This window comes from Gossypium arboreum, chromosome 8 (genome assembly GCF_025698485.1).
Source record: "Gossypium arboreum isolate Shixiya-1 chromosome 8, ASM2569848v2, whole genome shotgun sequence".
NCBI lineage: Eukaryota > Viridiplantae > Streptophyta > Magnoliopsida > Malvales > Malvaceae > Gossypium > Gossypium arboreum.
This window is the reverse complement of record NC_069077.1, coordinates 140642343-140670040: the sequence shown is the minus strand read 5'-3', so window position 1 is coordinate 140670040 and position 27698 is coordinate 140642343. Positions and strand designations below refer to the sequence as shown.

At 32.2% G+C, this 27698-nt stretch overlaps 4 protein-coding genes and 1 long non-coding RNA gene across 6 annotated transcripts; 2 read left to right on the top strand and 3 right to left on the bottom strand.

The window, feature by feature from the left end:
* Positions 1-249: 249 nt before the first annotated feature.
* On the bottom strand, positions 250-5485 carry LOC108467449 (uncharacterized). Its single transcript, XM_017768063.2, has 5 exons — positions 5149-5485; positions 3950-4264; positions 2843-3044; positions 1373-1601; positions 250-690 (listed from the first exon to the last, which is right to left on the bottom strand). Exons 1-5 carry the CDS (start codon positions 5245-5247, stop codon positions 471-473), a joined length of 1065 nt encoding a protein of 354 aa, XP_017623552.1. The 5' UTR covers positions 5248-5485; the 3' UTR covers positions 250-470.
* Positions 5486-7454: 1969 nt separating this feature from the next.
* Positions 7455-10146, bottom strand: LOC108467435 (uncharacterized). The gene is made up of 8 exons (XM_017768045.2): positions 9826-10146; positions 9589-9691; positions 9434-9493; positions 8974-9036; positions 8687-8887; positions 8449-8560; positions 8146-8363; positions 7455-7851 (listed from the first exon to the last, which is right to left on the bottom strand). Exons 1-8 carry the CDS (start codon positions 9924-9926, stop codon positions 7759-7761), a joined length of 951 nt encoding a protein of 316 aa, XP_017623534.1. The 5' UTR covers positions 9927-10146; the 3' UTR covers positions 7455-7758.
* A 1745-nt stretch (positions 10147-11891) lies between these two features.
* Positions 11892-16201, top strand: LOC108468098 (uncharacterized). The gene is made up of 7 exons (XM_017768956.2): positions 11892-12388; positions 13451-13538; positions 14187-14281; positions 14633-14705; positions 14797-14889; positions 15023-15109; positions 15993-16201. The coding sequence occupies exons 1-7, from the start codon at positions 11907-11909 to the stop codon at positions 16071-16073; spliced, it is 999 nt and encodes a 332-aa protein (XP_017624445.2). The 5' UTR covers positions 11892-11906; the 3' UTR covers positions 16074-16201.
* A 2823-nt stretch (positions 16202-19024) lies between these two features.
* LOC108469534 (uncharacterized) lies at positions 19025-20981 on the bottom strand. The gene is made up of 3 exons (XR_001869128.2): positions 20878-20981; positions 20320-20405; positions 19025-19289 (listed from the first exon to the last, which is right to left on the bottom strand). It is a non-coding gene; the product is annotated as an uncharacterized LOC108469534 (long non-coding RNA).
* Positions 20982-24414: 3433 nt separating this feature from the next.
* Positions 24415-27496, top strand: LOC108467957 (uncharacterized). 2 transcript variants are annotated; one of them, XM_017768787.2, is made up of 4 exons: positions 24415-24876; positions 25024-25581; positions 25667-25754; positions 26948-27496. In XM_017768787.2, the coding sequence occupies exons 1-4, from the start codon at positions 24772-24774 to the stop codon at positions 26956-26958; spliced, it is 762 nt and encodes a 253-aa protein (XP_017624276.1). In that variant the 5' UTR covers positions 24415-24771; the 3' UTR covers positions 26959-27496. The 2 variants fall into 2 exon arrangements, with proteins under 2 accessions (XP_017624276.1, XP_017624275.1); XM_017768786.2 differs by having other exon boundaries at positions 25667-25762.
* Positions 27497-27698: the final 202 nt, after the last annotated feature.

Here is a 27698-nt window from a genome sequence, read left to right as displayed (position 1 = left end):
AAACAAAAACACACTTATAATAATAATTGGTACTTTATAAAAGGAATCGAGTTTTAGTCTTTTCATAACTAAACTAATATCTAGTTGGCTCGTAACATCAACTCAGCTTTGGACTTAAATATAATAGATATAAATATAGATAGATATTTGTCATAAATTAATCTAGATAATTCAATTCAGATTATACGGCTTAGCCCAAAAAAATAATTTATAGGCATAATGCATATATAAATGAAAATATGGAATCAGTTTTACCCAAAGGTTATCAAAAACATAAAAAAGCAACATCAAATATTTTAATGTATAGTTATAAACCTCTCAGATGACTTAAACTGTGCCCTAGAGTTAGTTCTTTTAACCTATATTTCAAAAAAACACAAATTTAATAACCAACTGCCCTTTATTTTTTCTTCAGTTGATATTACACTCATCTAGGAACTATAATCCATCTACCAACATGATCATCGTTATCATATGGTATTATTGGTCTGATGTTGATCAGTTTCGTCGGGATTTTCAGTTTCATCTGGGGGGGTTACAGTTTCAGAGTTTACCTTACTTTCATTTGAAAATTTGTTGTTATCTTCTGTGGCATTAACTACTGGTTGTTTCTCCATCATCCCGGAGAGAGCTAGGCTCGGAGACCATTCGAGGACGTCGTCGATTATGTTCGACATCCGTTTTTGATACCTGCAAGAGTAGTATAAAAGGGTTTAGATGTATGATGCCGAATGATTCCAAGAACACCAGTCCAGAATGATTGAAACTGTTAACGAAACACATGATGTATACACACATATGTAAGTGCTTGAAGACTACAATTGTCCTCCTAAATTCTAGATCAAGTGTGAAGACGCCTTTAATGATGGAAATCATGAAGCACTGTATGGGCCTTTTAAAGCACTAATAGATAAAAGTACCATGGTGGCCTTTGTACTAAGAGTAGGATTGCATTTTGCCCCAACTACTAAAAAATATAGGGCAAATAGTCCCTATACGTTAAATCAAAAAGTAAACTAATCCTTCAATTAAAATTTTCACCATTTCTATTGTTAAAAACAGATCCCTCTACGTCAGCATGATGTACATGTGGCATGCCACATATCATTGTCTGGTTATCCCGTTAGCTACGCCAGTTTTTAATAGCACAAATAGATGAAATTTTTAATAGAAAGCACCAATATGCTCTTTGAACTAATGTATATGGAATGATTTGCTCATTTTTTGAGTAGACAGGGCAAAATGTAATCCAACTTCTAGTCCAAGGGCCTCCATGGTACTTTTACCGCAATAATATGATCACACTGCTCTCTGGATTAATAGGAAAAAAAAATAAAAAAATCTTATGACCAAGAGCAGATTTGGAACTGACCTTGCTCTAGCAGCCTCATCAGGAGCATGATGCCTCAGCAGCAATATAACCAAGACAGCCACAATTGCATAAAACAGTCTTGCTGTCCATTTTGGACGTTCTTCTTCATCTTTTTTGGGCAAAAACCGGAACAATTCTCGCAGCGTTGCTTCCTCAGCAAGGATGTTAGGGAAGAACCAAATACGCTTTCCCAGGACGATCCATGCAGCACCAAATATTGCAGCTCTCACTACAAAGTTTAAAATTTGAATGAAAATAGAGAAAAGAAAAGCAAACATGCAATAGAAAAAAGGTACAGAAAAACAGAAAAAACCGGTGATTTGAACAACTAAAATTGATCATGCAAATAACCTTTTACAAACCAGGACCACAGCCAGGCAGTTCAAGACACTAATCTGTTTTAACTCAACAGCAATAAGTGCAAACATAAGGGGTTTACCAAGGTAGTTCCACTTGTCCCTAAATTTGACCGGAAAGTTGGTTTGAGATACAACATGTATCTCTGGCTCACTATTTTACTTCCTAAAGGAATTTTTGGTGATATATTACGCAGTTGGTAATTTAGTTTATGGGGAATACTAGTGGAAAGGAAATTAACATACAACGTTTCCTCTTCCAGTATAAAGTCAGTTATAGCCAACATGAATTTTGTTATATTTTTGTGTTCCCAAAGACCATAGCTCAGTTCAGTTCCCATGTCATATGCTATTGTTATTTCAGTAGTATACACACACAAGAGAGAAAGAGAGATTGGAGAATATACAATCGCTACCAATTCATAAGTTTTATATTATCAGTGACTAAGACAGATGCTTACTGACAAGACGAATAGAAAGGACACAACTACATGCACATCTGTCTTGTATGTATCTATCTTATTGGCAAGACCGAAATAACAAATGCACCATCTACATAGAAAGGGCGCAACCTACATGCACATCAGTATTGTATGTGCAGTAACCCAAGTAAGAGAGAATTAATGTAACTGCTTACATCAAGTGGCATTATTAGGCCAAAAGTTTAGTTGCATTAACCGAAATTTAAACCTGAGCAAAGAATTACACTAACATTAGATAAAACTGTAATGATATAGAATTACAATCTTAGAATAGCACACATGACAACAGGGTTCAGTGCCTAAAAAACAGGGTTTAAAAGTAATGTAATATTTACTTAGCAAATAAAACCCAAATGGGCATAAAAACCTTGCTTGATAGGCAAGGAATTGTACCAACATCATTTCAAATGCTAGTCACCAACCCCAAAATCAAACTAACAACTGCTTTCTTCGGCCAGCATTTACAAACAATGTTTCTACTTTAACATAGTAAACAAAGAAAATTTAGTTTTGAATAGCATTAAAATGTTCCTAATATTGGAAAAGAATTAACCAAATTACATAGAAAAGGATACAATGAATATTAATATCAAATAACATCCAGAAAAAGAAATTAATAGAGAAAAACTTACATAAAAGCAAGGAGAGAATAAGTAGAAGAAGTCCCGCGCATGAGTAGAGTATTAGTAATTTGCATCGATGTGGATATACAGGAAACAAGCAGATTGCAAGAGTCAATATGGGCCAGAAAAATGAGAGAAGTGTCTGCCATAATGGCCTTCGTTTCACAAACGTCCATGCAAAAAAGGCATCATTTTCAGAGAACACTCGCTCCTGCAAAAAGGGTCAGAACCCAGATAAAAGCATTAGTTTGAGGAAGACAGGTGATTCTGCAGAATAACAACAATATGGATAAGAAAACAGAGAAAGCATAAGGCAAATAGCCATAGCCAATTGCAAGAGCAAATGGAGGCTGTTTCAAATGGCAATGTCAGCATTCCGAAATGCAATAATTTAGAAGCTTAGTTTCATGTGAAAGCAGACTTTATATTGTCTTCCCAAATAATGACAATGTGTCTGCTTTAGTTAATAGTGTAATTTTGTAATAATTAACTGGTTTAATGACGAATAAAATGAATAATGCAAGTTTAACTGAACAATAAATGCATATTACTTCTAGAGCAAATATGAAAACAGCACCAGAGCATTTAAGGCACAGAAATTAGGGGGCAGGAGGTGGGGCAGGGACCATAAAATAAACTTTGTACAGAAGCAAATGACAGTGAATGTTTATAACATATAATACCTTTTGTCACAGAAAAGCATCCAAGACCACATGAAACAGAAGTTATCATCTTAATCAGACCAAAAAGAGATTCCAATCCTTGATATATAGAAGACTTCAGGTTAGGGGATAACTCAATAAGATGAAACAAGCCCCTGAGACTTAGGTTGAGAAAACATAGTAGATCAATGTATATAAGTCTAGGCCTAAAGTATTTACAAATTGTAAGCATGAAATCTTCAGGTTTATCCTGAAAAATTTTGGACAGACCTAGTCTGCATTTTAAGATAACTCTTTGAATATATTAACAAAGTAAACAAGAATACTCATTACATATAGACATATAGACACATAGAAATTTTTGTATAAGAATCTCAAACAGCCATACTACCTAAGAGTGAAATAAGTAAATGATTTATCAAATATTTTAATGTTACACAAATAAAATACTTACAGGAAAGATTTCTAAATGTGCAGGCCAGGTAGACAACTTTTTCTTCCCCGGACGAACAGTTTTCACCACACGGTCACACCGCACCAAAAGATTTTTTTGTAACAAATTATTGGCAATATCTTCAGTTTCAAGATCTCTATCTGATTCCAGTATTTCTTTAAGCTCAGGATGATTTTTCATAAAGCTTACAAAATCCTTCCCCCTAAAATATTCAACACGAGTTTCTTGCAAGACAGCCCATCTAGACTCCAAATCTTTATGGTCTCTAACTTTCTCAGCAAACAATTGATATACATCCTGCTTGGCAGCTTGTTTCTGGGTAGAAAGGAAATGTCACAGAAATTAAATAACAATAACATTATAAAATTCACGAATTATTATCACTTATAAAAATTGGCCAGGACAAACACATTGGAACACAAGTAACCCTCAAATTCATGACACAAAGATCAAAATCAAGCCTAAAAACCAAATGTATGGGGATATGACCCTCCAATACATGGAAAACTTGGGAAAAAAATTGAGCATAATCGTATCAAATCCTCGCATTCAAGTAACATAAGTCCAGTTGGTCGGGCAAACAAGTACAAATCATAAAATCATCCTAGACAGTCAAGCAAAATATATCATCACAGATTTTTTAACCATTAGTAAGTTAAAATGCAATCATTTTTCCACAATGGAAACAACTTTTTCCGAATTTGTCTAGCAAACTTATCGAGACTAAGCCATCATAATTTCCACAATTTTACCATATCCACTACACCGAGCCTTTCCAGGAAAAGCATCAAACGTGATCATAATTTCCCTTCCTCATTTCCCCCCTTTTAATGCTTAATATAATAAAAAATAACATTTCAAAAGAAATAAACTAGATTTAAAAAAAAAAAAAAAAGATCATAGAATTTCTTGCCTCAATTCCCTCACATGAAAAATGTAATGCAATAATTAAACTAGTCCCAACAATTAATACAAATCAACATCTTATGATTTCTTAGCAATGCAAATAAAATTAGATTTTTCTCTTCGTTAAAAAAAAAAGATTGTAATATCTACACTAAATTCATAACAAAAATTTCAGATCAAAACCAAACGAAGTTTTTTTTTTTTTTAAATCTAAAAAAGCATAGCGTCAATTAACAATTCAAAACAAAAACCCTAGATCGGAGAAAATAAATTAGAAAAAGAAAATGACGAACCCTAGGAGGAGTGTCGGAGCTGGGATCTCTGCCAACATTTTGTACGGACGCCGAAGATCTTCGAGCTTTCCTCTTCTCTGCTGCTCCTGATTTCTTCATTTTCCTTTTTCTTTTTCAAATTTTCGGATTTTCTTTCTTATTTATGGGTTTTCCTTTTTCCTTTTGAGTATTCTGTTTCTTTTATATATTTATTTTTCTCTTTCAATGGGAAACGACTGTTGAATAAAAATATATATTATAAACTCATGAGACTAATTTTTATGCTTTTAAATGTTTAATTTACCCTCTGATTTAAATATTCAATTTGATTCTCGAGTCTGATTTTAGTTAGGGAAGGGTATTCGATTTTATCCAGTTTGATTTAATTAATTTTTTATTAAACTTAATCAACTATAATTTACAAAAATTAACCTGATTAAATTAAAAGCTAAAAACCGATATTAACACAGTTTGTTAATTAACTTTAATTATTAAATTTAGTTATTAAACTTGAATAATATATATTTTATATATTACAAATGATTAGAAAGTTAAATTAAATCATTCTTTGCTGGGTTAGTTTAAAATTTTAAAAGTTATTAATTAATTAAAATAATTATTCAAATTAAAATCTATTAAACTGATTAAATTAATCGAGTCGATTATAATAAAAAATTGCCTTTTTATTTGATTCTTTTTGATCCATATGTTGTATTTGGCCAATTTGTTGTGTTGTTGTTGTAGACTTGTAGTTTCTATTTTTTTTCAACAATGTATTGATTTAGTCATGTATATGCCGACACTTTATTATTGTAAACTGGCATTTCTCAATATGGGATCCATATATATCAAGGCAACTATTTGTATAGGTGCAAAATTAATTTGATTTTATATATTTTATATTTTCTTTATAATTAATTGTTAAATTTATTAATATAATTGTATTTATTATATATGTCAAATTTCAACTTAGCTTAATATATCGATTATATAGATTTAAAATTTCGTTTATATTAATATATATTTAAGGGTTAGAAGTATTTTACGTAAAACAAATAATTAAAATAATTTTATTTATTTAAAATTGAATGTAACCTGAAATTCAATATTTGGATCATAAAAAAGTTATAACATTGTATATGTAGGTCCTTTCTTTTAAGGATGTCCATTTGGTTTGTTCGTTTTTTAATAAAAACTAAATAAATATTAGCCGTTTATATTATTAAAATTGAATTTTTTTATTCAATTAGGTAGTTTTTTAAATAATAAATTTATTTATTATAAAATAAAAAATATCGTTTTAATTGCCAAATTATAAGATCTGTCATTAACAATGTTGATTGATTTTCTTTTGATCAATTATTAATTTATAAAATAAATAATATGCAAATTAATTTATTGTTTCGATTGGGAGAATGGATTCATGGTTACATTCGAAAACGAACGTGGGTTCGATCAAATGGTTATCCCAAAAAATGCACTAAGTGAAATGCATTCGAATTCAGGCAATTTAAGGAATGCATTGCAAGTGTTTGACAATATGACCCATATAACTGTTATAACTTGGACTGCCGTCATATCAGCACTGAAATGCATTACAAGTTGTATGATCGATTTACTTGGTCGAGCCGGTCACCTAGCAGAAGCGCTCAAACTAGTTAGTTGGATGCCATTTCAGCTGAATGTAGCTACATGGGGGTTCTCTTCTTGCTGCATCTAATACTCATGGTGATGCTGAGCTGGGAGAGTTAGCTTTGCTCCATTTGGTACAGTTGGAGCCTTGGAATAGTGGGAACTATGCAATTTTATCCAATACATATGCTTCAGCTGGGAGAATGGTTAAGTCTGTAATGGCAAGGAAGATGATGAAAGACAGGTGTTCGAAAGGTGCCAGGTCAGAGTTCCATTCAGGTGAGTAATAGAACTCATGAATTCATTGCAGGAGATACATCACACCCTCAGTTTGGTAGAATACATGGAACCTTATTCGCCATGAATGAGCAGATGAAAACTGCTCAACATAATCCCGTAAACGAATTCAGTGAGCTTATGATGTAAGTGCAATTCTGATATCGGACTACCATCGGTAAGTGACCGCGCTTCATTTCGATGACGTCCGTGTTCCCAGTTCAGAATAGTGAGCAGGTCGACTAAAGGAGTGTGCATCTAAAGCAATGTAGTTAGTACCGTATGAGCTGATGTGTCATTTTTGTTTCGATACTGATATGTAACACTTAGACAAGAAACAACCCTTATAAACTTTAGATTACCTCAACACATCAAATAATTCAAAGACCATGATATTTTAAGACTAATATAAGAGACAATTGTTGCCAGAAAAGACTGAACATCATATTATTATTATTACTTCCTAGGACTACAAGATAATTCACATAAACCAAGAAATAAAATTTGGATGGAATCCTTAACATAGATGAATAAACAAACATATGAAACTGAGTTCTTAATCATACTGCAGAAGGAAACTACTTAGCTATAGATGCCAAGCTTGTGGTGCTTGTTTCACGTCATGGATGATCTTGTGCAGTTTCAAAGAACCAATTTGTAGATACCATAAGGACAGAAGCCTTATTACAACATAAAGATGCTAGGTTGTACCAAAAAGACAGATCAATTTTCTTGGGGTGCCTCGAATCTTGTTGGAGTATCAATGCCCATCATGCAGCAAAGGCCTGATACTAAGATTAAAAGCAACACAATTCCCTGAAAATCATGCAGTGCGGCCACATAAGGATCCCTCTAGGCATAATATAAGCAATAAGATATGGACTGAAAAGACCAACATTGAAAGAAAAAACGCATATTGAAATTCATATGACCACATCACAACACTCGTGACTACAAAAGCATTCTGAATCCAAGAAAGGATTAGTAAACACTGAAACAACGAGAATGCATTTCCAAATCCATATAATCATAACAGAACACTCATAATGGAAAAGCATTGTCGTTAGATTAGAGGTAACAGAAACGTTGAGGGCAAAGACAAAGACTTACAACTAAAACTCCCTCAAGGAGTGATGATTTTAGCTGGCAAACCTCATCGCAGACTTTGGGACTGGCTGAACCATTCTTTGCAGTATCATCAGCAAGAAACCTTTCGAGCTCTCTATAACCGGGATAGTGGATGGACTTAAAAGGGTCAGAAACATAAAGGGCTGCATATTTTGCCCCAGATTGCTCCACAGAACTCATGACTTCAGTCAAGATCTCACCTGCATATTTAAAAAAAACAACACATGAATACATTTTAGAGTAATCAGTCTTCACTAAAATAAGACATGTGCTAATATAGCATACTCTCTGGGAATGGTTGGTCAAGCTCTTTCAGAGACTGAAAGCCTCCATGGCATAGGACAACCAGATCAGTCTCCCCCTTTGTTCTCTTTTCCATCCTTTTAACTAGATGATCCTGTTTATTGTTTATCAGAAAATTGTGAAGGAATTAATAAGATGGAGAAGACAAGATACTGATCATTTCCATAATACCACATTTTGTATTGATGCATTTAAAATAAAATTTTTGAAGTTGATTTACATGGACCGAATGCAAGTTTGAAAGTTTCTGGAAATCTCCACCCTCTATAGAGCACGATTCCAAAAATGCAACATTAGCAACTCCCAAACCGTGGGCACAGGCTTCCTTAAAACTTGAAACCAACAAATTCTCCATTGTTTCCTCCTCAGAAGTAGCTACATATGGAAATGCCATTGAGAAGTTGGACTTGGTAAAAGAGTCCTGTTCAACAATATGAATCAGTGACGAAGAAACAGGGAACTGGAATCCAAAGTAATTAATACCCCTACTCGGTGAAATCTAGTCACCTTAAGCAAGTTCAAAAGAGCCGGATCTGCATGTTTGTTCCCTGCAACATCTGAAGAGTGCAACTACAAAGAGTAAAAGCAAATATCATAAGTCACGTGGACATGAAAGTTAGCACCAATTGCAGCTTACCACAATGCAACAGTGAACTTCAAGAAATGAATAAATATTTATCAACATCATAACACGAACATCAACAAGAATTGTTGTATTCATATGCTAAATAGTTCCAACTCATTGGATTAGATTTTAGATTTCAATAAAATAACATAGCGAATCTATGCCACTGCAGTACCAAAAGAAGTAAACAAGTTCACTCTGCAAAATACAACTGAAAAGGGAAAAAGAAGCAGCTAAATACAACTACTATTATTTTAATTTTCCATGTTGTGGGCAGAGGTTTGGAAAAAGGATGCTTAATTGTGAAGCTTATAAAAATAATATACAAAATTCCAACATTACCTCTCTACCAACAAAAACAACGGCGAGATCAACAGGGCGCTCATTTTTCCTCTCGGAGCACTAAAATCAAAACGGATAATCGCAATTAATCAATGAAATCAACAAATTTCAAAAACCATGGCTATAATACTGAAGGGGAATAAAGCTCAAATTACCAGTAAGTCAGACCATCCCCCTTGAGAGAGAACAGAGTTAGCTAGATCCTTTGGAGACATGATCTGATAATTTACAGATTCCTTCGATTCAACGCTAGAGAAACTGCAAATCACAAACCAAAGATATTCGAAATAAATGAGATCCCAATTTACAAGAACCCTAAACTAGAAATTTTCAATTCTTTTACAAATTGATTCGATGAAATCAAAACTACGAAGAAAAAAAAAAGAACTTACCCAGGAGCCCATAGAAAAGCAGGCACGGTGGATGCTAATGAAATCTGAGCCGCTGCGATGGAACCCACCATCATCGCCACCACAAATATCTTGAAACCCATCGCGATTATTCGTATTGTGTATTTGCAAATCAATCTTTTTTTCTCTGTAATCTCCAAAAAATTGGATCCAAGAACAATCCACTCAAAATTCACTAATTTTTTTTTCTTTTTCCTTTATAATCTGAATAATTTGATCTGATCAATTCATATATGTGAAGATGGTGAACCGGATTTTCTTTAGCACTAAAAACAACAAAAAAGGGAAGCTGCAGTTTAACGGTTCGGATGGGCTTGGTTCGGTTTAGTTAAGAGTTTAGACTTTGGGTCATTGGGATTTGGGATTTGGGCCGTCCATCTGTTCGGTTTAGTTTGACCCAAATATATATAAAAGATAAAGTTTAGGCCTAATTACGAATTTCATCCATTAATTTATCAAAATTTGGTCCTCCTACTTTAGGAAAAATGTTAATATCACATTTGTAATTAAGTTTCACTTTAATGTTTGATGCATGAGTTTGACTTAAATGTTCAATGTAGTACTTAAACTTTTTTTCTCTCATTTAAGTACTTGAGTTTAGTTCAATATTCAATTAGGTATATGGGTTTTTTTTTTCCAATTATGTACCTGTGTGGCTATGTTTTTTTCTTTTACTATGGTATACTTTTCAAACAATCATTGGACCAAATGGTGGCATTCTATTTGTGTATCAATTTCAAAATTGAAGTTAAACTCATGTACTAAGTTGAACATCCATACTAAACTCTGATACCAAATGATATATTAACTCTTAAGAAAACTAGAAAGTTAGATTGATTGAATAACCGTGTTAAACCCCACTATTGAGTCATTGTTCTTGTGATTAGCAATTCAATATAGCGTGTTTACCAATAATTTAAGAAAATACAAGGACTAAATTCTAATTTCTTAGCTTTTACAAATTGAATAAAATTCATTATTAGACATACATTATAAATGAGAAATATAATCATGAAATTAAAATGTGATAAACCTTTAAAATTGTCCAAAATTTTGATTTAATATACAACATGGTGTGCGGCTTTAAATTTATGTAGTTATATATATAGTTTTGTTTTGATTTAATTATATATGGTAAAAATAAATTTAATTTATTTTTATTTCAAGTAAATATAATTAATTGTATATGTAAATAGGTAAAGAGGGTTTTTGGAAGATAATGAGGGAATAGATTAAAAATAGACTGATTTGCAGAAAGCGTTTTCTTCTGATGTGTCTGAATAAGCTATTTACAAAATATGTTTTCTTTAATAACTTGGCACATCAGCTCATTTGATAAGATGCTTAAATATTGTTTTAAGCTTTATTTTAAAAATTTAATTAATAATTAATAAATATATTATTTTCAAGTTTTTAATTCATCTTTTAATTAATAACTCTTTTATTTATATAAATAAAATAATAAATATGTAATTATATAATAAAAATAATTTTTATATATTTTAAAATAATTTTAATTAATAAATTTTTATTTATATATAAAAATAATAATTATGTAATTATGTAATGAAATTATATATTTTAATATTTATAATTATGTTAAATATGTTATATTTTTAACAAATTTGTTTGATATAATTTTTCTTTATATATTAAATATTTATTTTCTCCATTTACATTGTGGTTATAGTGATCTCTAATATTATAAAATTAAATAATTATGATATAAATTTTTAAAATATTTATATTATATTAAATTAAATGTATGAAATTTCGTCACCATTTTTAAAATTGGACCATCCGATTAAATTAATTGAATAGGAAATCGAGCGGATAGAATTATTTTAAAAAATTGAACTGCAACCTAACCGAACCCATGAAGAATTCTAGCATTTACCTTATTAAAACATGGATTCAAATTTGTTGATGAAATTAATTGAAAAAATTACTCTGAAAATATACGTTTCGAGAAAAATCAAATTATAATAAAATGAACTGAATCAGTAAAAATTAAATAGTACAGGGACCTTTCATAGGATTTAACCATTCTGCTTCAGCTTAAAATGGACTACCGAGGGCACTCCACTCCAGTTTTGCCCGCCTATCCTTCCACTCATAACAGAGGCATAGCCATAAAACATAATCCCATAGAACCAAAGTGGTCTGTGAAGTGCAGTGACAAAAAAATGGCTCTAAATTCCGCTATACTTATCCGTAAATTCCCTCACTTGTGCCGTTTTACGGGTTTTTCTTCCCAAAACACGTGCCTTCCTGCAGGTGCTACTAGGTTCCCCATTAGAGAGTCCAAAGACGGTTCCTATCCATGTCTTTCGAGTTCGAACCATCGAGCTGTTTTTAAGGACTGGGGTGCTCGCAAAACGGGAGCTGGGCAGTTGGGTTTGGATTATTCACGTGTGTCAGCAGTTTCGGACGGTGGGTCCGGTGGAAATGGTGGGTTTGGAGGTTCCGGTGATGGGAATTCTGGTGGCAAAGGTGATGGGACTGGTGACAATGGAGGCGAAAGTGGTTGGTCCTTGCTTTCATGGTAATGAACTAAAAGCCTTGCCTTGCTTTTTTAAATTTGTAATATCATTTTGCTATTTTTTCGAATTTTCTCTGCTGCAAATTTATTGATGTTTTGAATACAATTATCTAAAATGCTTGTCATTAAAGGTTCCGTTATTAGGCTGCTCGATATGCATGTTTTATCTGGCTTAAACTCACAATGTACTACATGTCGGATAGCTTGGTTTAGTGACGAATTTAAGCAAAGCTCAGCTGTAGAACTAGAATGAAGTAGGTTATTACTGCTGTTTCAATGCGATGAAAGTACTCGGTAATGTTTAAGAAGAGAAGAAGAAGAAGAAGAAGAAGAACGATGAGAGGGAATGTTCGATAATAGGGTAAAAGAATTTAGTAAAACTCTAGTCATTTAGATCCTTTATCAGTAAGAAATAGTTGTACCATGTCTGAGAACAAAATTGGCGGTACTTCATGTTTCAATTGTTCAGTAGCTTGTTCTAGCTTCGGTTCCCTAAGAAGATAGTATCTACCTATGCTATTGATAGGCTGGGTAAAGTTAGTTTGATAAACATACTTGTTTATTTGTTGAATTGAGAATAGTTCTACAATGGGATGTTGTGGAGGTAGATAATTGGAAGATTTTAGATAAAAAGTTAATTAGTAATTTACATTATTGATTGCCAATCATCAGTGTTTAAAGCCATCATTGAGTTTGCCTATATGTACACATACACATACATAAACAAGACTCTAGTTACCTATGTATATGATGTAGGACACTTGGCATGTAGATTTTACATTCTGTCTGATTTTTGTTCTTAAAGGTGTTGCTTAAAATTGAATAACATGAGCATAAGAAACTTTTAAGCTTTGTATTTTCCTTGACAAGATTATGCCGATTGCTTAAAGGTATAATACTTTGTCATTTATGAAGCATTTGTAATGGTTTCTTAGAAAATTTACTTCTTCTTGTGAATGCTGGTTGAGGAGTGTTTGTTATGGTGTTATGGTACTTTCACAGGACTAGTACTCTAAACTACTACTCTGGCTTGGTTCCAAAGTATTTATGTTGCTTTTTTAACAGGTATTTGGCTCTTCTAGCAAAACATCCCGTGTTGACAAAAGCAGTGACATCTGCACTTTTGACTTGTGTTGGAGATTTGATTTGCCAAGTAAGTTTCTAAGTTCCATTTAGAATGACAATGCACTATGAGTAATTTCCTCCTTTTTCCTGGTTTTCCATCTGGTTTTCTAGTTTCACTTGATTTTATTTTCTTTGTTGGGTAAACACAACAAAACAATTACTTTTCCTTCTTCTTTTTTTTCAATTCAAAGTGCCGTTTTTTGTTAAAAAAGTGTATTATTGACAAGCAGTGTTAAGAGTACAGTTTTATCCATGTCAGAGCCGTTGTTGAATAAAATAGGCAAAATTGGTGATTAGTAAAAAAGAACTTGTGCTATCATCTTGCTGGTTGAAAGCAATGGAAACAGTACTTTAATGTGTCTTCCCTAAGGAATACGATGGTTGTGTTCATGTTCTTTTGGTTACGATGTAATGAAATAATAGTTTTAACCATTTGATAAGAATTAAAGCTGAAAATTAATCTGAAAGTGGAGGATATAAATAGCATGAGAATGTTTTCTGTCAAGAGCAAAATAGCAAAATTTTGGGTTTTCCTTGTTTTATTGTATCCTTCATTATTAAAGCAATTGTAGTTTGCTATGTTTGAGATATAAATCTCTCAGTTAAATCATATAGATTATTGTATCTTTTTAATGCAATATTAGGCATGACTTGACATTGAAAATTTTGGTTTCAGCTTGCAATTGATCATGTGCCATCCCTAGACGTGAAGAGGACATTTCTGTTTACACTATTGGGTTTGGTGTTAGTTGGTCCTACATTGCACTTCTGGTAATTTTCATGATCTATTCTTTGTTTGTTTAAAATGAATCTCTAGTGCTTTGTTGTTTTGTTAATGTGGCATTTGGTTTTCTACTTATATTGTTTGCTTACATTTCAAAATCGGATGTCTTAATAAATCATCCCCATTTTTTTCGAAGTTATTGTGGAAGAATTTTAATAAGTGAATGACTTGTACTTTTGGGATAACGCATTTTGGGGCATCATATGCAAAGTTCTCTCGTATTTATTATGTTTCTTAGACAGTTCATGATGGAACCATGCTTGTTTTAATTTAAAACGATTCGTTTTGCATGTGAGATTATTTTTCCATTTTTCATATATTACTCGGTAGTTTTGCAGGTATTTATGTCTAAGTAACTTGGTAAAATTGCCTGGAGCATCAGGTGCTATCTTGCGGCTTTTACTGGATCAGGTAACCTATCTTTCGTACTAAATCTGCCAAACGTTTCTATTAGTTCCTTTGGTTTAAGCATTTCTACTAATTCTTATGCAACATATTGCAGTTTATGTTTTCTCCTATCTTTATCGGAGTTTTCTTATCCACGTTGGTGACACTAGAAGGAAAGCCGTCGCAAGTTATACCCAAACTTCGACAGGTGGTCTTAATACATCGGCACATCTCTAACCTTAAAATATTTATACATTCTTTGAAGTTGGTTTTTGACATTTTCGTTTACTTTCCCGGGTTTGCATTCTCTCTCTCACACATATTTAAACTTCACCCTGTAGGAGTGGTTTTCTGCTGTTATTGCAAATTGGCAGCTATGGATACCTTTCCAATTTCTCAACTTTCGGTTCGTCCCGCAACAGTTCCAGGTGATCTTTTTTAAATTGATCAGAATCTGTTACTATTATCATTGGAAGAAAGCTGTTGCTGTGCTATTTTATCACAACTGTCTAATACAAATTCAATAGGGTTATTAAACTCACAACTTAACGTGCATACTTCGTTACATAACTCAAAAAATTAACATGATTTGTGTATTAACTGTTTATAACATAACATCAACCTACTAAATAGCTTCATGTTGTATTAATTGGTGGTCGAATTTAGTTATATTTAAGAAGAAAGCCTTTTAAGCAGTTTGTTATTTTCGAACAATTCGTAGATTTTAGTTGTGTTAAACTGGTATCGATGAGGTATGAATCACGATAAGCAAGTTTAGGCAATATAATGGTTGTCAATTAGGGTTAAATGTGTTGAGAGGTTGATTATATCTAGGCATTTTGAATGTGACTCATGTTAGTGGTTTACTTGATGTGCTCAATTGTTTTTGGTTTGATGTTTAGCTGTCATTTTAGTATTCCATGTTGCTCGGACTCTTCATTTTCTTTGAAATACCCATGTCCGACCCTCGTGCAAGACACATGGATATGGAGATCTGACCTTCAAGGATCCTCCAAATAAATGAAAAAAAGTCTAACCATACAAATGTCTGATACTCACACCTGTGTCCAAGTAACACAGGTAGTATTCATATTGTCCTAAAACAATTGTACTCATTTCGATCTTGATGTCCCATGAACCTGAATACATTGAATTGACAAATGCTTGTTTGTTCTCTTGGTTTAGGTTTTAGTTTCCTTGATTCATTACTTTAAACGCTATTTTCTAGATTCAGTTTAAACATCTCTTTTCCGGCTGGTCAATTTCTTTTACATGTTCTAACTGCATTGTCGGTGGTTCGGAATTTTTCAGGTCCTTGCTGCAAATTTTATTGCTTTGGTTTGGAATGTGATTCTCTCATTTAAAGCTCACAAAGAGATATTAACCAGGTAAACTATTGCTTGAGTTACAAGTCATAGCTTATTGTGATGATAGCGTGCATGCATGAGTTTAGTTTTCATTGTAGCCATGTAATACAGTACTGATTTTCAGTTATATCATCAATTTTTTTGAGATAATAATTTGGATTAACCCCATTATCCTTTCAGAGATATATATATATATATATATATATATTGCAAAATGAGATATTTGTACTAGTAAATTATTTTGGTTTAGTTCAGAAAGGGGAAAAAAAAATTGAATTCAACTTGGTCATTGGCAAGTTGAGCTTGATTTGCTCAAGTTATCGAGCAAGTTGAGTTCGAGTATTTTAATACTTGATTCGAGTGACTTTTGATTGAGTTTTTCTTTTCTTTTCTTTTTTTTTAAAATAATTTTATTAGGACCGAAAAAAATCAATTCAAGCTGAGTATATGTACTTGAGTTTGTTTTTCACAAGTAAATAAGCATGGCTGAGCCTAATTTAATGAGCTCAAATAGTTTGATTTTATCCCAAATTGGATTTCAACATTAAAATTAAAATTTTTAAACAATTAATATAAAAATTAAAATATGTTATAAGTTTTTGTACTCTTCAGTAATTCAAATTCATCGCAATGTTATTTTGTTAGTTATGTTATTATTAATTGAGTTTTTTTTTAAATGTCACACTAACATTATATTGCTAATTTGCTATCAAGTAAATATTTTTATTCAAAATATCACATCAAAAAATAAAAAAATGTTTTAATAATGTTAATATTTGAATTTGAATTTTAAAAATTTGAAAGTAGAGGATTAAATTCTTGAAAATTAAAATGAAAATACTAAATTCTAAATTTGTGAATAATACAAAACCTATGGAATATTTAAATTTGAAATAATTTAATATTTTTAAAATAATTAATATAAATTAAATATTAAAATTCTATACAATGGTTCAAAAAATCTTATACAAGTATAATCATTACATATTTAGATGTATAGTTAATGTACCATTTTGGTACTTGAAATTAGGTTTAAAGTTAAATTTAGTATCAAATCAAACAACATCGTATGGCCGTAGAGGTGTGCATAGGCCGGGCTGGATTGGGTTTGGGCTGGGCTTAAATAAAATTTTAGGCCCGTTTGCTAGGCTCTGGCTTGGCCCGACTCAAAAAATGAGCCTAAAATTTTACCTAAGCCCGACTCAAATAAAAATATTAAAACTCGAGCCCCACCACCTTGTCCATATTAATTTTATATTATTTTTATATAATTTTAAAATATATATAAACCATCAAAATAATAAAAACATTAAAATAAATATTTCTCAACAAATTGAAAATAAATTTTAAAAACATTTATACTTAAATAACAATAAAATAGATGTAATTTAACAAGCAAATGCCTCTAAATAATAACAAAATTAGCAAATGTATTTAAAATAATAAAAAATTAACAATAAAATAAGTTTTATATAATATCCAAATAATAATAACAAAATAGTAGCAACATAATAGTAAAATAGTAGCAAAATAGGAAGAAAATAATACACATCATCGAAGACGAAGCTCGCTAGGCACGAAGGCGAATATAATACCAAAGACTAGGCTCATGGATTTATCCGGATATAATACCAACCACGAAGTCTCGGGATTTAACCGGATATATTACCAAAGACGAAGCTCATGGATTTAACCAGATATAATACCAAAGACGAAGCTCATGGATTTAACCCAGATATAATACCAGCACGAAGCCTGCAGGATTTAACCCGGATATACATCGAATATCATGCATATTTAATCATATTTTAACACCTTGCATTTAACATATCACATTAGTAGTCATTTGCTACATTCGGATATAAGCTCCTTATGAACACCATCATTTACATTTCGGTTCAAAAGTCATACGTAAATATCACATATCCATTTCACCATTCAAACTTAACCCATAGTGATCATTCGACTCTAAGTCATATACATAAATTATTTATCGCACAACTTAATTCAGGAAGAACCAAAAGGTCACAATTCATCTCATATGTACATATTGCTCACTGATTCGTACACAACCTTTCAAATTAGCAATTATAAGATGGTTCCGCACGTAGCCCATCTTTATCGATAATTTACAATGGTTTTACCTGTAACAGCCCGAACCCGTGACCGTTACCGGAAATCGAATACGAGGTGTTACCGGACGTACTTCATTTATTTTCCCCTATTTTTTTTTTGTTCCAGGCAAGCTGGCTAACTGTATCGTAGTCGCTTTAAAAATCATATCTTGAGTTTTGGAACTCGAAATCCAATTCCGTAAATTTTTCCCGAAACTAGACTCATGTATCTATATGGTAGAATTTTTGTAGAATTTTTGGTTGGGCCAATTAGTACAGTTTATTTGTTAAAGTCTCCCCTGTTTCAAGGTTCGACTACACTGACCTCTGTATATTACAACTTAAATGTCTCCCTGCACAGGGCTTCAATGCCTATGCCGTTTGTCTCTAATGAAACTAGACTCGATGATGAATCTGTACATATAAGGTACGACCTCTAATTATTTCGATAAAATTTACAGTGAATTTTCTAAGTCAAAACAGGGGATCCAGAAATCGCTCTGGCCCCATTTCACAAGAATTTAAACATCTCATAACATATAGCTCATATGGTCATTTCGTTTCTTACATATGAAAATAGACTCATCAAGTTTCGATTACATAATTTATTCATTATTTAATTCCATTTATGCTATTTTTAGTGATTTTTCAATCTCACATCACTGCTGCTGTCTGCATCTGTTACTAGAGTGAACTATGCCTATTTCATGATTTTCCTTGTCTAACTAGTAATTCATCATACATATCACCAATTATGACCATGACTAGCCATGCCAAAGGCTAATCATCACCGAGCATCTCCCTACTACACTATAGCTATATCATGAGTATAACACCGAAAAAAAAAATCAGCCATAACATATGGCGTAATAATCAAGTAGACTTCAACCATTACTCAACCAAAACCGAATTACTAAGACTTGTGTCTAAGCATCATGGAATCAAATCCAGTTGAACATTTATGCCATTTTCGCATGGCTAAAGTTATACATATTCAAGGTCGAACAAAATACATATTAGCCTATACATGCCATAAGTTTGAAAATAGACTTTTAAAAGTACCGAAGGTTGGCGATAGCGTGGATGACTTTTCTGACGATCCCCGAGCTCGTAACTTACAACAAAATCTATAAAACAGAATAACAAAGACACACACAGAGTAAGCTAACTTAGCTTAATAAGTCATAAGCAATTTTAACATTTAAAATAATAATCAAACATTAAAAATCAACCAAATTAAAACATTAATGTTGTACATTATCCCGATCATATCATCTCTTTTATTTATTTCTAACTTATACTTATACACAAAAGGGTTACCTTGGCCGAATGCCAACAATTCACATTTAGCATAATGTTATTCAACTTTTCATTCTCAAAATAACATTATCTCATATATGTTTACATTCAAATATATATATATATATATATATATATATATACTCGTGAATCAAACTCAACTTTATAAGCCAACATCACTCATTTAGTCGATTATAGAGAATCAAAGATAATATCACAAATGTGCATACCTATATGGCCAAATATGCAAGATCAAATTTAACATCACCTAAGTACTTACTCATATGGCTGAATATACAAATTCAAGTATAATATCACTTTTGTGCATACCTTCATGGTCAAATATTCAAGATTCAATATAACGTCACATATGTACATACCTATGTGGCCGAATAAATACAAGATCATTTAGCTCAATTTACTTGATCAATTTCCACATCAACTCGTAATCTTATAAGCATAGGCTTGAAAATAAATCACCGGTATAAAATCTGCTAGGCATAAGCCAGAATCACACACCGGCACAAGGCCTGCTAGACTCAAAGTCTGATATTATTCACCGGCAATAACTTGCTAGGCATAAAGCCCGATTACATTCACCAGCATAAAGCTTGCTAGGCTGAAAGCCCGGATATCCCTATTATAATGCTGTCTCGGACACAATTCATTGACAAAAACTCCATTTATTCCATATAGATCATACAAACTTTTAAATGATATAACTCTATCGAATTAAACTCAAATATAATATTTCTATGCTCAAACACATTCGACTAGCTCTTTTATGAATCAATAGATTCCAAACAGCATATTAAACTAAGTTATAAAAAAATGATATTTAATTGCTTAAAGACTTACCTCGGACTATGAAAAACCGGTACGGATCGGCTAGTCAACAACTTTACTTTTTCCCCGATCTAAATCCGATTTTCTCTTTTCTTGATCTAAATTAATATAAATTAAATTTATCAAATCAAATATTCAACCAAATTCATCCAAAAACACACAAATGGGCAAATTTCAATTTTACCCCTGATATTTCACATTTTCACAATTTAGTCCCTATTGCATAAAACACAAAATATGCAAAATCTCACAACAACATTGTTAGGCCGAATATTCCTTATTCTCATACTAGTCCATTTATTTCATTTATTTCACATTTTAGTCTCTCAATTTATTATTTCCACAATTTAGTCCTAATTACTCAAAATCATTAAAAACTCCAATACAAAACATGATAATCTAAAACATATTTTTAATATCTCATCATCAAACATCTCAAAACACAAATATTCATCAATGGCATAACTTAAAACATTCATCAAAATCAGAAATTCTAGCATGGGTCTTGTAGATAACTTAACAACGATCTCAAAAACGTAAAAATTATCAAAAACCGAGCTAATTACATACCTTGATTGTGCTTAATAAGTTGCTGAACCCTTAAAGCTTTCTTTTCTTTCTTATTTTCTTTAGTTTCGGCAATAATGAAGAACATGCATGGTTGTTTTTAATTTATGTTATAATATATACATATTATTACTTATATTATAACTTTAATATTATTATAATATTATTTCCACCCACTAACTAGTGACCGAATGTGTCCATGCCAATTTCAATGGTATAATTGCATTATAAGTACTCTACATTAAAAGAACAAAGCAATTAGGCACTTTAACAATTAGCATGCAAATTTTACATTTTATGCAATTAAGCTCTTTTATTAAATCGGCCACTCAAACAACAAAATTAAAACACGAAAGTTTCACATATATAAATTCACACATGGTAAACATAGAAAATAATTTTAAAATATTTTTCTAACTCGGATTCATGGTCCCGAAACCATCGTTCCGATTAGGGTCTAAATTAGTCTGTTACATTACCCTTACTCACATATAGGCATTTTTACCTATGCTTCTCAATTCACATTTGTGATTCAATTCCAATCGATTTAACATGCATAAGTACATATCGCATACCTGACCAACTTAATGTATTTGAACGAATTCGATTGTCGATTTAACACAAGGTCTCATAGTTGAACATAAACATGAAACCATTTCTTATACGTTCGATTTACATCAATTATCAAATTCATTTAATTTACATGTACTTAATTAGGTTGTTCGTACCTGAATAATTTACTATACGGAATGAATCCACATATCGTATTAGCCCATAGTCTTATAGCAACACACTTTTAATAGTTTATCGGCAATTTGCCTGCTAGGTAATAACCTGATTTCATCACCGGCCATAAGCCTGCTAGACCTTTAAGTCCGATGTCATTTCACCGGCATTACGTCATTAGGTTTGAAACCGAATATATATTATAATGCATAACTTATATCATCGATCACTAACAGTTACCTCATCGAAGTTCACATTTAATCACTTTAGTACCAAGCCACCTTCGCTACCACAACGGACTAAATATAATAATTGTATACACATCATGGTTTCCTTTAGATATTCAATAATCACAATCGTGATATCTCCACCAGCACATATACGGCATAGTTTATTCATTGCAACACTCATTTAGTGCATCAAATTTCCAAATCCAATTCAACTTAGGCATAATAGCCATAATCGGCTTATAGCCTTAAATCATTACATATTCGCACATTAACTAAATAAAATTTACATTCCTTTACCATATTAATTTAACTCTTAGGCATATAAAAGGAATCAAGCTTAAACACTTAAGAACTTACCTTGAATGTTTCCGAACGATTACAACGGCTATTCGATTACTTTCTCTTTTCCCCTTATCCGAATTTGCCCCTCTATGCTCTTGAGCTTAAATTCAACAATTTTAAACTTAGTCATTATTCGACTATTCAAGCATCACTTTTAGAATATATAATAAATATATTCGACTTTCACACATACAGATCATAGTAAGCTTATAAGAAATCAATAAGCAACTCATTAACAAATTTTTGTCAATGTTTACCACATAATCATAATTTCACTGCAAGTTGTCTTCCTGAGCAATAGTCACTAAATCATTTATAACTGGAGCTACGAAACTCCAAATCAATTTCCATTAATTTTCCCTGAAAATAGACTCATATATCTTCTATCCATAAAATTTTCAGAATTTTTAGTTTGGCCAATCAATACCAGATTTTTCTTAAAGTTTCCCTTGTTTCGCTGTTTGACTAATCTGACCACTCTTCACTACGAATCAAATTTCTCATTGTACAGAATTCAAAATATGTTCTCGTTTATTTCATTTGAAACTAGACTCATTAAGGAGTCTAAGCATATAAATTTCATCTTATGACCATTTTTGTACAATTTATAATGATTTTATAAAAACAGAACAGAGGATCTAGAAGTCATTCTGACCCTGTCACGCATAACTTCAAATATCTCATTATCGGAAATTCCTTTGCTTACACGGTTTCTTTTATAAGAAACTAGACTTATTAAGATTTAATTCCATAATTTATTCAGCTTCTAACTCATCTCCTACAATTTATGGTGATTTTCCAAAGTCACGTTACTGCTGCTGTCCCAAGCAGATTTATTACCAAATCACTCCTTCACACAAACCTTGCATGCATGTTATTTAAACATGTATATCACCAATCAATCATCACATATCTATGATTTTACTTAAGCCTAATCTCCATTTCATCATTTTAAATTCATGATCAAATGCTCACAACACAACCAAAAACCAAAATATGCTTCATGAGTTAAGGTAGAATCAAGAAGAACCCATGAACATTAAAATAGAAGCAAAGTACCATGAACTTACCTTGGATTTTTCTTCCCCAAGTGACCGAATATTCAAGAGATCTCCCCCCTCTTGCTCTCCTATTTTCGACTATGAAGAGCCAAGAATGAACAAAACTTTATTCTTTCTATCCTTTTTTTGTTATTCTTATTCCCAAACATTTTATGACACATAAATGATATATTAATTTGTGCCATAACTAAGCCATAACTTCAATAAAATTTTTTACATAAAAGCTTATCATGCCCACCATCCATTATAGCTATTATAATGCTAAAATGCATATTTTATCTAATACCCATCACCTTGGCCGGCCACTACATGTAAAAATGGAGGGTTTGACATGCAAATCTTCCTATTTTGCACTACAAATTATTTGGCCACTACAATTTAGCCTATAGTATTTTCAGAAATTTTCATATAGGTCCTATTTCATAATTTTACTCTCAAATGACAAAATCAAAACATGAAATTTTCACACATGCACTTTCACATATAATAAACATAGAATATAACATTTAATTATTTTTGTGACTCGGTTTTGTGATCCCGAAACCACTTTCCGACTAGGGCCAAATTAGGGTTGTCACAGTCCCTTTCCAATTTTTCAATGACATTTTAACAATTTTTTCAGTGTCATTGAGAAATAAATTTGATAATTTTTTATTCTGAATCTCAAACTCCGAACTCTGAACCTTGAATCTCAAACTTCGAATTTGGAACCCTAAATATCAAACTCCGAACAAAAAATTTTAAATCCCGAATCTCAAACTCGAATCTTGAATCATAAACCCTGAACTTGGAGTTCGATGTTTAAGGCTTAAGGTTTAGAGTTCAAGATTCAGTATTTAAAGTTTTGGGTATAGGCTTCTATGTTCGGGGTTTAGGGTTCAAAATAAAAAAAAAATATCAAAATTATGTGTTAATTACATAAAAAAAATTGTTGAAATATGATTGAATAATTGAAAAGAAACCATAGATGATATAGTGTAAGGTCCATAAAATATTTTTTCCAAATATAAGCGCCAAATTGAGACTTAAAAGCCTCAAATATCAAATAGAAAAAATTTAGATATTAAAATAAATATTGAAATCAAACTGAATAACTTAAATATAAATCATAATTAATATAAAATTTAAAAGTATTAATGTCCAATATAAATATTACAAATTGCATACACTGCAGCTTTTATTACTTTCTATTTAGATGGCAGATAAAAGAATAAAGAAAATATTAAATAATTAAATAAAGACTGTTCATTGTACCATTCGTCAACCAAAAATCAGAAAAAAAATAACATAAACAAAATTAATTCCTTAATTAAAAAAAAGAAAAAGAAAAAGAAAGGAAGAAACGAGTTGAATCATTGAGTGTATTTGATCCAAGAAAAAAGATAAATTATTTATTTGGTTTCGATGTAGCCCCGCAAAAAACCAAAAAAAAAAAAAAAGGGAAAGGAAAACGCAAAAAATACAATCAGTTTTTATATTTTTTTTTCATTTAGAATTTGTTGTTTTTGGAGGCAATCAAATTGGATGAATTGCTGCAGATGATGATTTGTTGTTGCTCTCAGAATCTGAGAGATGCGTTTCAAGCTTGTCTTCGTGATTATGATAAGCTTCTTTATGTTGCCGTCATCCTCATTTACATCCAAGTAATTTACTAACCCTAATTAGCAATTTTAGGGTTTCTTTTTTTTTTTAATCTTTGATGGGTTTCTTTTATTTATCTTTTTATAATCTTCGATGGGTTTCTTTTTTTTTTTAATAAATATTGGTTGATTTTTTTTTCTATTGATCAGATTGGGTGTGCCATAACCGGATCCCTCGGCGCATTGTACAACGGTGTGTTATTGGCCAATTTAGGCATCGCCTTGTTTGCTTTGGTTGCCATCGAGAGTGGTAGTCAAAGCTTGGGCCGAGCTTATGCCGTTTTACTCTTTTGCGCCATTTTGCTTGACATTTCATGGTTTATCCTCTTTTCCCATGATATTTGGAACATCTCGAAAGAGACCGACGGCGGCGAAGAAGGGGAGAGCCGTGGAATGTTGTTTATTTTCTCGGTCAGGTTAACACTTGCAATGGAGATGGTGGGGTTTTTCGTGAGATTATGGTCATCTCTTTTATGGATTCAAATATATAGACTTGGGGTTTCAAATGTAGGCAATCCTTCTGATCTAAGAGACCCTGATTTTGATTTGAGGAATGGTTTTCTAAGCCCTTCAACCCCTTCCAATCCCTTACTTAGACAGTGCTCTCATAATGAATCTGATGATGCTTTAGGAGGTGCCATTTATGATCCTGCTTATTACTATTCTCTCTTTGAAGATCGTCAGCAATGTAATCGAAATTCTTTTACGGTATATTATTAATGTAACCCTTTCTTTGTTTATTCGTTGATTTTTGCCTATCAGTTTTAAGTTTTCACTTTCTCTTCTTTGGCAGGGTCATAATAATGGTATTGGTGAAAGTGGATCTGCTTCAGGTGCCGAAACTTCTCTGCTAAAGCCATCACCTGTTAGGACTCATCTGGGTATTGATGTAACCATCTTTCTGTTCGTTTCCTCGGATATTTCTATGACATTGTCATGCGTTAGAACTATACTATACTCTTTTTTCTAGCTATAGGTCCAGTACATTTGATTGTTAGTATGAGTCCTTTTTCTGTGAGGACTATTTAGTTTTTACGTCCTTTCTTGTCAACCAAGGGACTTAAAGTTGAAGATTGACTTTCTATTTGGTGAATCCTTATATAGAGAAGTTTTCTACTTATTTGGGTGGGATTGGTGAAAGTTATTGATGTTACCTCTCTTGATTGTCAGCTTGAAAAAGGAACTAGATTTTGTCTACCACAACAATGTAAAAGAAATTTTACAGATTCTGTCATATATCTGATAGGATTTCATTGATTTTTGCCATCTATTCCATACCCGAGGAATGTTTAGAGTGTTAGTATAATAGTATTAGTCTGGTGATGCTGGTGAGTTTGCCTCACCAATCACAATTCCTCTAAGCACACAGTTTCTTTCATCCCCCTTGTATGATGACCTTTGTTAAGAACTTTTAGTGGCTTTTTTTTTTTTTTTTTGGGGGGGGGGGGGGGGCGGGAGGGCAGGGCATTTGTAAGGATGGGAAGGGGAAGGTGTTGTTCGAGATTTGAACCCTACACCTGATGTCAACCGGAACTTGGAACCAATGCAAGACCTTTGCCACTACAGCAAGGACTCAGTTGACTTAGTGGCTTGTTTAATCCCTTTAGTTTATTTCTATTATGCATCAAGAGAAACCAAAACGTAAATAAATAAAAATCCACTGCTTGGAACCTATCGCTAATATTTCTCCATTCCATTCAGGACTGATACGCACACACACACTCTAGTTAAATTATGCAGCTCTAACTGTTAAATGAGTAATGATCTGTTAAGTTTGGAATGTAGTGAGTTACATGCTTGGATTTTGCACTGCTGTTGCTGCTTTTCTTGTCTGTTTTTCATGGATTTGGCTGTTTGCGGTGCCCTGTCCCATGATCTTTTTAATTTGTTCTCTATGTGGTCCTTAAAGCTTTTTCATCATCAACTTGAATATGAAAGCTGTTAATTATGCATCAATAGCATGCTTCATCTTTGAATAGCATACTTCATGTGGGTTTTGTATGCCCATTGTTGGTTTCCTAATTACTATTCTGTTAAATCATGTACCTTTACCTGCCGAACTCAACCATTGCAGGAGGAGAATGATACAAAGTTGCCTCAAACTGTTTGAATCCGGGCATTATATCTGCGAAAAACTGAGCTTATCACCATCACTCACATGAACAAGTTGTTTCGAGGCATCTTAAATTTTTCCGGCAGGGCAGGAATGGGGTTTGTACAGGTTCCTACTTTGTCATTCTTTTCGCAGGATATAGCTGAAGGTCTTTCGAGTTAGAAAAAAAAGGCGAATGGTGTGTTTAAATCCTGTAAGAAACAGAGTTAAAAAAGGGGTTTTTTTTTTTTTTGTTGAGAAATGTAGTGAATTTGTCATGTTATAGATAGGTTGGTTTCTTAGCACAAAAAGGTATAGAGTTGTTTGTAGGATTGTGATGTCTTTTGACCTTGCTTCTTTCTTTCTTCTCTCTCTCTCTCTGTTCTTCTTCCTTTTTTTTTTTTTTTTGGCACATTTGGCTTTTGTTGCCTGCTCTGCTGCTGCTTTAGGCAAATTTTGTTAAACATTCTTGAAGAGCCCAGATTTAGGGTATTATATAATAGTTGGTTCATATTCTTTACAAACCAAAAACCCATTGCAAAAACAATATGCAAAATATGATATGTGGCCACAATTTAACGTTACATCGTTTTATATTTTTATATTTACTTTTTAAAAAAAAGAAAAATATATTTGGATTTTTTAGTGAGAAAATACTAAAAGAAAAAGCCTCCAAATTTTATGGAGTTCTTTTAATAAGGTTTATATATATTACATCCAAACAAATATTTAT